This window comes from Balaenoptera acutorostrata, chromosome 4 (genome assembly GCF_949987535.1).
Source record: "Balaenoptera acutorostrata chromosome 4, mBalAcu1.1, whole genome shotgun sequence".
Taxonomy (NCBI): Eukaryota; Metazoa; Chordata; class Mammalia; order Artiodactyla; family Balaenopteridae; genus Balaenoptera; species Balaenoptera acutorostrata.
In genome coordinates, this window is record NC_080067.1 from 26859196 (window position 1) to 26871729 (window position 12534).

Consider the following 12534-nt stretch of genomic DNA (forward strand, 5'->3'; position numbering starts at 1 on the left):
ACACCATAGACCAGATAGATTTAATTGATATATATAGGACATTCCATCCAAAAACGGCAGATTACACGTTCTTCTCAAGTGCACACGGAACATTCTCCAGGATAGATCACATCTTGGGTCACAAATCAAGCCTCAGTAAATTTAAGAAAATTGAAATCATATCAAGCATCTTTTCTGACCACAACGCTATGAGATTAGAAATGAATTACAGGGAAAAAAACGTAAAAAAGACAAACACATGGAGGCTAAACAATACGTTACTAAATAACCAAGAGATCACTGAAGAAATCAAACAGGAAATAAAAAAATACCTAGAGACAAATGACAATGAAAACACGACGACCCAAAACCTATGGGATGCAGCAAAAGCGGTTCTAAGAGGGAAGTTTATAGCTATACAAGCCTACCTAAAGAAACAAGAAAAATCTCAAGTAAACAATCTAACTTTACACCTAAAGAAACTAGAGAAAGAAGAACAAACAAAACCCAAAGTTAGCAGAAGGAAAGAAATCATAAAGATCAGAGCAGAAATAAATGAAATAGAAACAAAGAAAACAATAGCAAAGATCAATAAAACTAAAAGTTGGTTCTTTGAGAAGATAAACAAAATTGATAAGCCATTAGCCAGACTCATCAAGAAAAAGAGGGAGAGGACTCAAATCAATAAAATCAGAAATGAAAAAGGAGAAGTTACAAGAGACACCGCAGAAATACAAAACATCCTAAGAGACTACTACAAGCAACTTTATGCCAATAAAATGGACAACCTAGAAGAAATGGACAAATTCTTAGAAAGGTATAACCTTCCAAGACTGAATCAGGAAGAAACAGAAAATATGAACAGACCAATCACAAGTAATGAAATTGAAACTGTGATTAAAAATCTTCCAACAAACAAAAGTCCAGGACCAGATGGCTTCACAGGTGAATTCTATCAAACATTTAGAGAAGAGCTAACACCCATCCTTCTCAAACTCTTCCAAAAAATTGCAGAGGAAGGAACTCTCCCAAACTCATTCTATGAGGCCACCATCACCCTGATACCAAAACCAGACAAAGACACTACAAAAAAAGAAAATTACAGACCAATATCACTGATGAATATAGATGCAAAAATCCTCAACAAAATACTAGCAAACAGAATCCAACAACACATTAAAAGGATCATACACCACGATCAAGTGGGATTTATCCCAGGGATGCAAGGATTCTTCAATATACGCAAATCAATCAATGTGATACACCATATTAACAAATTGAAGAATAAAAACCATATGATCATCTCAATAGATGCAGAAAAAGCTTTTGACAAAATTCAACACCCATTTATGATAAAAACTCTCCAGAAAGTGGGCATAGAGGGAACCTACCTCAACATAATAAAGGCCATATATGACAAACCCACAGCAAACATCATTCTCAATGGTGAAAAACTGAAAGCATTTCCTCTAAGATCAGGAACGAGACAAGGATGTCCACTCTCACCACTATTATTCAACATAGTTCTGGAAGTCCTAGCCACGGCAATCAGAGAAGAAAAAGAAATAAAAGGAATACAAATTGGAAAAGAAGAAGTAAAACTGTCACTGTTTGCGGATGACATGATACTATACATAGAGAATCCTAAAACTGCCACCAGAAAACTGCTAGAGCTAATTAATGAATATGGTAAAGTTGCAGGTTACAAAATTAATGCACAGAAATCTCTTGCATTCCTATACACTAATGATGAAAAATCTGAAAGAGAAATTATGGAAACACTCCCATTTACCATTGCAACAAAAAGAATAAAATACCTAGGAATAAACCTACCTAGGGAGACAAAAGACCTGTATGCAGAAAACTATAAGACACTGATGAAAGAAATTAAAGATGATACCAACAGATGGAGAGATATACCATGTTCTTGGATTGGAAGAATCAACATTGTGAAAATGAGTATACTACCCAAAGCAATCTACAGATTCAATGCAATCCCTATCAAATTACCAAGGGCATTTTTTACGGAGCTAGAACAAATCATCTTAAAATTTGTATGGAGACACAAAAGACCCCGAATAGCCAAAGCAGTCTTGAGGCAAAACAATGGAGCTGGAGGAATCAGACTCCCTGACTTCAGACTATACTACAAAGCTACAGTAATCAAGACAATATGGTACTGGCACAAAAACAGAAACATAGATCAATGGAACAAGATAGAAAGCCCAGAGATTAACCCACGCACCTATGGTCAACTAATCTATGACAAAGGAGGCAAGGATATACAATGGAGAAAAGACAGTCTCTTCAATAAGTGGTGCTGGGAAAACTGGACAGCCACATGTAAAAGAATGAAATTAGAATACTCCCTAACACCATACACAAAAATAAACTCAAAATGGATTAGAGACCTAAATATAAGACTGGACACTATAAAACTCTTAGAGGAAAACATAGGAAGAACACTCTTTGACATAAATCACAGCAAGATCTTTTTCGATCCACCTCCTAGAGTAATGGAAATAAAAACAAAAATAAACAAGTGGGACCTAATGAAACTTCAAAGCTTTTGCACAGCAAAGGAAACCATAAACAAGACGAAAAGACAACCCTCAGAATGGGAGAAAATATTTGCAAATGAATCAACGGACAAAGGATTAATCTCCAAAATATATAAACAGCTCATTCAGCTCAATATCAAAGAAACAAACACCCCAATCCAAAAATGGGCAGAAGACCTAAATAGACATTTCTCCAAAGAAGACATACAGACGGCCACGAAGCACATGAAAAGATGCTCAACATCACTAATTATTAGAGAAATGCAAATCAAAACTACAATGAGGTATCACCTCACTCCTGTTAGAATGGGCATCATCAGAAAATCTACAAACAACAAATGCTGGAGAGGGTGTGGAGAAAAGGGAACCCTCTTGCACTGTTGGTGGGAATGTAAATTGATACAGCCACTATGGAGAACAATATGGAGGTTCCTTAAAAAACTAAAAATAGAATTACCATATGACCCAGCAATCCCACTACTGGGCATATACCCAGAGAAAACCGTAATTCAAAAAGACACGTGCACCCGAATGTTCATTGCAGCACTATTTACAATAGCCAGGTCATGGAAGCAACCTAAATGCCCATCAACAGACGAATGGATAAAGAAGTTGTGGTACATATATACGATGGAATATTATTCAGCCATAAAAAGGAACGAAATTGAGTCATTTGTTGAGAAGTGGATGGATCTAGAGACTGTCATACAGAGTGAAGTAAGTCAGAAAGAGAAAAACAAATATCGTATGTTAATGCATGTATGTGGAACGTAGAAAAATGGTACAGATGAGCCAGTTTGCAGGGCAGAAGTTGAGACACAGATGTAGAGAATGGACATATGGACACCAAGGGGGGAAAACTGCGATGAGGTGGGGATGGTGATGTGCTGAATTGGGCGATTGGGATTGACATGTATACACGGATGTGTATAAAACTGATGCCTAATAAGAACCTGCAGTATAAAAAAACAAACAAAACAACTAATACTAAACTTTCATTGGGTTATTTGTATGGAAATATGTTAATATAAATGTTTCAGACATTACATGAAATTTCTAAAAATCTTATATTTGTATTTGTATGGAAATATGTATGGAAATATGTTAATATAAATGTTTCAGACAGTACATGAAATTTCTAAAAATCTTATATTTGTATTTGTATGGAAATATGTATGGAAATATGTTAATATAAATGTTTCAGACATTACATGAAATTTCTAAAAATCTTATATTTGTATTTGTATGGAAATATGTATGGAAATATGTTAATATAAATGTTTCAGACATTACATGAAATTTCTAAAAATCTTATATTTGTATTTGTATGGAAATATGTATGGAAATATGTTAATATAAATGTTTCAGACATTACATGAAATTTCTAAAAATCTTATATTTGTATTTGTATGGAAATATGTATGGAAATATGTTAATATAAATGTTTCAGACATTACAGGAAACGTCTAAAAATCTTATATGTTCTGGTATAATGTTATAAGTAATAATCCTAGTTATTACTTTAAAATGTATATCTCAGAAATAACTAATTTTCTTGTCAACTGCATTATTATGAACTTTCATCAAATCTTTAACCATGGTCATTTTTAAGTCTTTTGTCATTTACAGACAGTTCTGGGTGTACTCTGATGATTTTGCAAATATATTCCTATAAAAGAGTTTCATCTTCAAGAAATTCATGGAAAAGACTCTGACAAGTACAGGTTTCTGGTAACTGACTGTACTGCTGAACTGAATGAATAAGCATTTTCAGAACTCTAATGAAAAACTGATGAACTCATAAAAGTGCTAACAAAAGATCAAGATGAAAAAAAAGAAATTAATTACATGGGACTGAGTGAACTGATGAGGATGAGTATAATTTTTGTGACTTTCTGTCTGAATTAAAAAAAAAAAAAAAAAATCCCACAAGGACTCAGAGGAAAAGAATATACAAATCAATTTTCACTGCAAAGTAAAGGAGCTGTTACAGTGGAAAAAAAAAAAAATAAATGTATACGTATAGTTTTTAAAAAAGCTGCTGAAAGACAATAAAAACCAACGTTTCCCTGCTCCCTTCCCCCATGTCTCCTTACCAGCGGGAACTTCTTATTTTATCTGCTTAATAGTTAGGTTTGGCATAGAATTCTAGAATAAGTAATCTTCTGCAGTTGTTGAGTAATGTGATGCTATTATGACTTTTCCTGTGTATGCGACCTTTTGTTCTTTCTAGAAATTCACGAGATCTTTGTCTCCAGTATTATGAAAGATTGCAGTGTTGTAACTTGATGTGGGTTTTTTGCATCCATTGTACCCGTTAAACCTGACCTCACAGTTTGAGTTCATGTTCTTCAGAAAATTAGGCTTCTGCCTTGGAATACAGTTTTACCCATGGCGGGGAGGAAGAGAATACCACCTGGGTATCCTAGCTTTGCTACATTACCTGTCAGCCAGTCCTTCTGTTTTAAATTCTTAGCCTTACCTCCATCTTGAGTACTTGGTGCCCTTAGTCATTAGGCCTGTTGTAAGGGGTTCAGCAGGGCAAAACTGTTTGCTTCTCTTTGGTGTTTCCTTCTTCAAGCCTTTCTTCCTCTTTGCCAAGGCAGTTAATCCTTCCCATTTGCTTCATTGCTTGAAATCGTGTTAATTTCTCCTCTCTTTGTCCTTGTGGCATTTTCCTTTAGACAGTGAGATTTTTGACATGGTGAAGAGATAAATCTAATGTAGTTAATCCTGCTTTCATACATAGAGATTTTTAAATGTTTATTGGCAGCAGTAGTTTTGTTCTCTACATCAATTATGATGATTTCAGTGTACAAAATAATTACTTTAAAATGACTAAGATAAAAGCAGCATGAGAAACACTGGAGTGTCACTCCTGTACTACATACCTATTGCATTTTATAATGTAAAACTGCTTCAGGACAGTGTAAGTGCTTGTGTGTACACCCATTTACACCGCCCTCCCCCCGCAGCTCTGTACAGTTTAGATCATCATGTATTTTATTTATTGAAGTGGTTTTTTTAGGAATCATAGTATATATGTCTGTGGTCTGCCATAAAGTATTTGTAATAGTTCTGTTAAAAAATTTAGTTGCTATAATCAGTAATAGATGCTGACAACTTCAGTAGCTAATGCTTATTGAGTACTTTCTATGTGTCACGTCATGGGTTATATCATGTATCGTATATTATCCTTACAACAAGCCTGTGAGGCATAGATACTGTTCTTCCCTGGTAGGTTGGTTGGTTGTTTTCTTTGTGTAATGTGTTTATTCTCTCGGAACCAGGAATGACTGAGTATGATATAGGTAGTCATTCCTGTGAATGTGCTAACTTTGCTTTTTGCTTGTTTTTATTTATTTTAATTATGGAAGTAATTCAGGTTCATTGTGAAAACCAAGGACATATTCTTTAGGTTTTACAGAATATAAATTTTGCATGTTTATTACAAATTTGGGGTCTTATTGGGTTTTATGTTCAATAAGCTTACAAAGTAAATATATTAAACAGCTTTCAAAAAGCTAGGCAAATTTGAATTAAAAACAAATATGAGGGCTTCCCTGGTGGCGCAGTGGTTGAGAGTCTGCCTGCTAATGCGGGGGACACGGGTTCGGGCCCTGGCCTGGGAGGATCCCACATGCCGCGGAGCGGCTGGGCCCGTGGGCCGCAATTACTGAGCCTGCGTGTCTGGAGCCTGCGCTCCGCAACAAGAGGGGCCGCGATGGTGAGGGGCCCGCACACCGTGATGAGGAGTGGCCCCCACTTGCCACGGCTGGGGAGAGCCCTAGCACAGAAACGAAGACCCAACATAGCAATCAATCAATCAATCAATTAATCAATAAAAAAAATAAAAATAAAAATAAATAAAAACAAATATGAGTTACTATAAATAAATCACTAGTATAGTGTGAATACAGTGTGGTCTACCATGTAGGCTCTCTTGAGTTCTGCAGTATATACTACAATGTATACTGTGATGATTCATATCTCTTACTACTTAGCCTGAACAATTAACATGAATAAACTATGGCTTCTGTTTTTAAGATTCTCCTTGGGCCTTATATATAATTAGGTTTTTAAGCCTATTTCATAGCTGTTTAAAAATATCAGTTTCTTATTCATTGAGTGTAGAAGTCTCCCTTGGCTTACTTAATTTTGTTTCAAATCTTTTATGGCCCTAGTGTTTGTCTAATTGATGCTTGATTTCTGAAAATATAATCATGGTTTTGATCTTTTCTTTTGGGGGATTAAATTTTTTAATTTCCTATTTAAAGTCATAAGTGGAATTTTTGAGAAATACTAATTTTTTGGTTTCCCAGTACATATAAAGATTTGCTTATACTATACTGTAGTCTATTAAGTGTTCAATAGCATTATGTCTAAAAAAAAACGTATATACCTTAATTTAAAAATACAGAAGACCCGGGGACTTCCCTGGTGGCGCAGTGGTTAAGAATCCGCCTGCCAATGCAGGGGAGACAGTTTCGATCCCTGGTCCGGGAAGATCCCATGTGCCGCGAAGCAGCTAAGCCCATGCACCACAAGTACTGAGCCTGCGCTTTAGAGCCCACGAGCCACAACTACTGAGCCCGAGCACCACAACTTCTGAAGCCCGCGTGCCTAGAGCCCGTGCTCCACAATAAGAGAAGCCACTGCAATAAGAGAAGCCACCACAATGAGAAGCCCACACACCACAACGAAGAGTAGCCCCGCTCGCCACAACTAGAGAAAGCCCGCACGCAGCAACAAAGATGCGATGCAGCCAAAAATAAATAAGTAAATAAATAAATTTATATAAAAATACAGATGACCCTTGAACGACACGGGTTTGAACTGCACAGGTTAACTTATAGGCAGATTTTTTTCAGTAAATGCACACTGTAGGACTACACAACCCGTGGTTGGTTGAATCCACAAATGTGGAACCACGGATACAGGAGCGCTGACTATATAGTTATACGTGGATTTTTGACTGTGCAGAGGATTGGCACCCCTAACCCCCAAGTTATTCAAGGATCAAATGTACTTGATTGCTGGGAATTCCCTGGCTGTCCAGTGGTTAGAACTCTGCGCTTCCACTGCAGGGGGCATGGGTTTGATCCCTGGTTGGGGAACTAAGATCCCGCAAGCCGCGAGGCGCTGTCAATAAAAAAAAACAAAAAAAACCCAAATGTATTGATACTTGGTTGCTAAAAAATGCTAACCATCATCTAACAACACAGCGTTGCCACAGACCTTCAATTTATTAAAAAACTCATTACTTTTGAGGCACGATAAAATGATGTATGCCTATACTATAATCAAAACATAGGACATTTCTGTTATCCCAGGAATTCCTCCATGCCCTTTGCAGTCAGTTATTCCCACCTCAGCTGCCTCTTGGTGACCACTGATCTTACTTCTGTTCTAGTTTTGCCTTTTACAGAATGTCATAAAAATGAAAATGTTATAAAATGAAAGCCTTTTGTGCCGTTTTTTTTCAGTTAGCATAATGTTTTTGAGATTCATCCAGGTTGCTGCTTTTTTATTACAGAGCAGTAGTCCATTGTATGAATAGACCACAGTCTGTTTATCCTTCATCAGTTCATGGACATTTTGGTTGTTTCCAGTTTTTGGCTATTAGGAGTAAAGCTGCTGTAAACGTTCATGGACAGGTCTTTGTGTGGACATATATAGGTATAGCACGTTTTATTGCACTTTGCTTTATTGTATTTTGAAGATAATGCCTTTTTTTTTTTTTTTTAACAAATTAAAGGTTTGTGGCAACCCTGTGTTGAGCAAGTCTATCAGAGCCATTTTCCCAACAGCATTTTTATTTCTTTGCTCATACCCTTTTTCTGTCCTATCACATTTTCCCACGATTTTCCATTCTTCATCAAACCTAGCATAAAAATGCTCAGTTTTAGCCGCTTCTTAGAGTCTTCGTTTTCTTATAAAGTTTTCCACTTAAAACTTACATTAAATAAATTGTATGCTTTTCTCTCTTGTTTTTTAAATTGAAGTATAGTTGATTTACATTGTTGTGTTAGTTTCTGGTGTTCGGCAAAGTGATTCAGTTATTTTTATATATATCCTTTTCAGATTCTTTCCCATTATAGTTTATTACAAGATATTGAATATAGTTCCCTGTGCTGTACAGTAGGACCTTGTTGTTTATTTTATATATACTGGTTTGTATCTGCTAATCCCAAACTCTAATTTATCCCTCACTCTCCCTTTCCCCTTTGGTAACCATAAGTTTGTTTGTAGCATTTTTTTTAGATTCCACATAGAAGTGATATCATATATTTGTCTTTCTGTCTCTCTTCCTTCACTTAGTGTGATAATCTCTAGGTCCATCCAGTGTTGCTGCAAATGGCATTATTTCATTTCTTTTCATGGCTGAGTAACATTCCATTGTGTATATAATACTACATCTTCTTTATCCTTTCATCTGTTTATGGACGTTTAGGTTGCTTCCATGTCTTAGCTATTGTAAATAGTGCTGCTATGAACATTGGGTGCATGTATCCTATTGAATTAGAGTTTTCTCCAGATACATGCCCAAGAGTGAGATTGCTAGATCATATGGTAGCTCTATTTTTAGTTTTTTGAGGAATCTCCATACTGTTCTCCATAGTGGCTGCACCAATTTACATTCCCACCAACGATGTAGGAGGGTTCCCTTTTCTCCACATCCTCTTCAGCATGTATTATTTGTAGACTTTTTGATGATAGACATTCTGACTGGTGTAAGGTGATAGATACCTCATGGTAATTTTGATTTGCATTTCTCTAATAAGTAGTGATGTTGAGCTTCTTTTCATGTGCCTGTTGGCCCTCTGTATGTCTTCTTTGGAGAAATGTCTATTTAGGTCTTCTGCCCATTTTTTGATTAGGTTGTTTTTTTTGATATTGAGTTGTATGAGCTATTTGTACATTTTGGATATTAATACCTTGTCAGTTGCATCATGTGCAAATATTTTCTCCCACATCTGTAGGTTGTCTTTTCGTTTTGTTTATGGTTTCCTTCGCTGTGCAAAAGCTTATAAATTTGCTATTATATATAGAACGGATAAACAACCAGGTCCTACTCTTACAGTACAGGGAACTGTATTCAATATCCTGTGATAAACCATAATGGAAAAGAATATGAAAAAGAATGTAAATATATATGTATGACTGAATCACTTTGCTGTACAGTAAAAATTAACATTGTAAATCAACTATATGTCAATAAAAATTTAAAAAAGAAACTCACCTGCTTTTTCAAAGCAAAAACTTATAAGTTTGATCAGCATTTTAAAAAATTAAGACGTACTTTTTTTAGACATAATGCTATTATTGCACACTTAATATACTACAGTATAGTGTAAACATAACTTCCATATGCACTAAAAAACCAAAAAATTCATGTGACTCAGTTTATTGTGGTAGTCACTGTATTGGGATGGTCTGGAACTGAATCTACAATATCTCTAAAGTATGCCTGTATGTGTTGGTTTTTCCCAGGTCAACACCTTAGGAGTGGGATTGCAGGGTTGTACGGCAGTAATATGTTTAACTTTGTAAGAAACCACCAGTCTTTTTTTCAAACTGTACCTTTTTTTTTTTTCCAAAATCTACCATTTTGTGGGAATTCCCTGGTGTTCCAGTGGTTAGGACTCTGCACTTTCACTGCTGGGCCGGGGTTCAGTCCCTGGTTGGGGAACTAAGATCCTGCAAGCCACACAGTGTGGCCCCCCCCCCAAAAAAAAATCTACCATTTTGCATTCCCACCAGCAGTGTTTGAGGTTTCTAGTTGCTCTGTATCAACACTTCTTATTGTCAATCTTTTTAATTTTATCCATTAGTAGATGTGCAGTGTACCTCATTGAGGTTTTAATTTGCATTTTCCTGATGAAAAATGATTTTGAAAAATCTTTCTGTGTTTATTTGTATCCATATATCTTTGGTGAAGTATCTGTTCATCTTTTTTTAGTTCTTTTTGAGTTTTGTTTCTGAATATAAGCATTTACAAGATAAGTGTTTTGCAAATAGTTCTCTCAGACTGTGGTTTGTTTTTTTCATTTTCTTAACAGTTTCTTCCAGAGTGTGGAATTTTTAAACTTTGGTGAAGTCCAGTTTATCAGTTTTTTTCTTTTATGATTCATGCGTTTGCTTCTTGTTGTTCAATCTAAGAAATGTGTGCCTAACCCAAAGTCAAAAAGATTTTTCTCCAAATGTTTCCTTCTAGAAGTTTTGTATAGTCCATTTTGAGTTACTTTTTAAAATATGATATGAGGTAAGAATCAAGTTTTATTTTACATGTGGATGTTCTCTGTTTTTCATTTGTTGTGTTAATTTTTCACTTTTATTGCATAAACTTTGTTTCAATTTTATTTTCTTGATGGCATGTACTGTTAAATTAATATGAAATACTCTTGTTAATGATTTCTTGTCTTAACTTTTTTTGGAATGGTACTGTTTTCATGCCTGCTTTCCTTTTATTATATCTTTTGTATATACACATTTTTAAAATTCTAGACGTAGAATTGTTTAGTATCTTTCTGTGGTGGGCTGTTTTTCTTCTTGCTCTAATGCCTGTTTTGGAGGTCCAGGTTACTTCTGACTCAGTCTGCTTTTCTCTTTCAATGCAGTAAGAGGTCTCTTGAGTGATTTTCCTCTGGTTAGAAAACAGTTCTCAGAGCTCCATTGAGTAGCTATTAATGCTTTAAGAGAAAATTATTTTCCAGTCTTGCATTTAAAAAGAATAATTACTCAGCCTGTCTCTTATATACCTTTAAAAAGTTTAAATAATATCATTTAAGAGCTTTTATTTTGTTGTTGTTTTGGTGATCAGTCCTTATATTTAAATTGGATTCTTCTAGCTAAGCCTACCTACTTTGCACAGATTCCCACATGGTGGGCCTAACATACAGATTTTGAGATTCAAATTCCGTATTTATTTGTAGGTGAAATGTCTCTGAGTATTTGGATATTTAAAATAAGGGGACATGTATGATTATCCATCAGTGGTTTATTTCATATTGCTCTCAAGACCATTTCTTGAATTTTGAAAGATAAGATAGGAGTTTGAGAAATAGGATATACTTCAAATAATGGTCTAGGTTTCAACACAAGTAATATCTGGGCAAGGAGTACCAAATAAAACCCTAGAACAGTGTTTAAAGCTATGATGTGACGTAACAGTAAATTTCAGTAGTAACACCCACTGTTTGGAATCTTCAGCTAATTATTCTTGCTAGGTAGATATTAAGCTCAGTTACTTTTTTTTTTAAAGATTTATTGATTGATTGATTGCTATGTTGGGTCTTTGTTTCTGTGCTAGGGCTTTCTCTAGTTGCGGCAAGCGGGGGCCACTCTTCATCGCGGTGCGCGGGCCTCTCACTATCGTGGCCTCTTTTGTTGCAGAGCACAGGCTCCAGACGCGCAGGCTCAGTAGTTGTGGCTCACGGGCCTAGTTGCTCCGCAGCATGTGGGATCTTCCCAGACCAGGGCTCGAACCCGTGTCCCCTGCATTAGCAGGCAGACTCTCAACCACTGCGCCACCAGGGAAGCCCTAAGCTCAGTTACTTTTAACTACTAAAGGTGTTTGTATACAGTCAAATAAGTGAAACATTTAAAAAATTATTTAGTCTTCTAAAACCAAAAATCGTAAATTTTAGTACCTTCACAAAGCACCAGTTGTTCATTTGTTTCACAGCTCTACGCATGTGTACTAATTTGTGAATTAAGTAGATAAGTTTTGTTCTTTGCATTTTTTTGTAGATGTGGTGGTACGGTGGGAGCTATTCTGACATGTCCACTGGAAGTTGTAAAAACACGGCTGCAGTCATCTTCTGTGACACTTTATATCTCTGAAGTTCAGCTGAACACCATGGCTGGAGCCAGTGTCAATCGAGTAGTGTCTCCTGGACCTCTCCATTGTCTAAAGTGAGAGCACAGTATTCATGAATTTTTTGGTTGGCTTTACCTTAATGATGCCCATGTTTGTTTATTTATATTCTGC

At 35.9% G+C, this 12534-nt stretch overlaps 1 protein-coding gene across 1 annotated transcript in view; it reads left to right on the plus strand.

The window, feature by feature from the left end:
* SLC25A36 (solute carrier family 25 member 36) overlaps positions 1-12534 on the plus strand; it is a 49497-nt gene that overhangs the window by 13272 nt on the left and 23691 nt on the right. The window contains exon 2 of the mRNA XM_057545083.1: positions 12294-12458. Coding sequence (XP_057401066.1) covers positions 12294-12458 — 165 coding nt within the window. The remainder of the gene's footprint in view (positions 1-12293; positions 12459-12534) is intronic.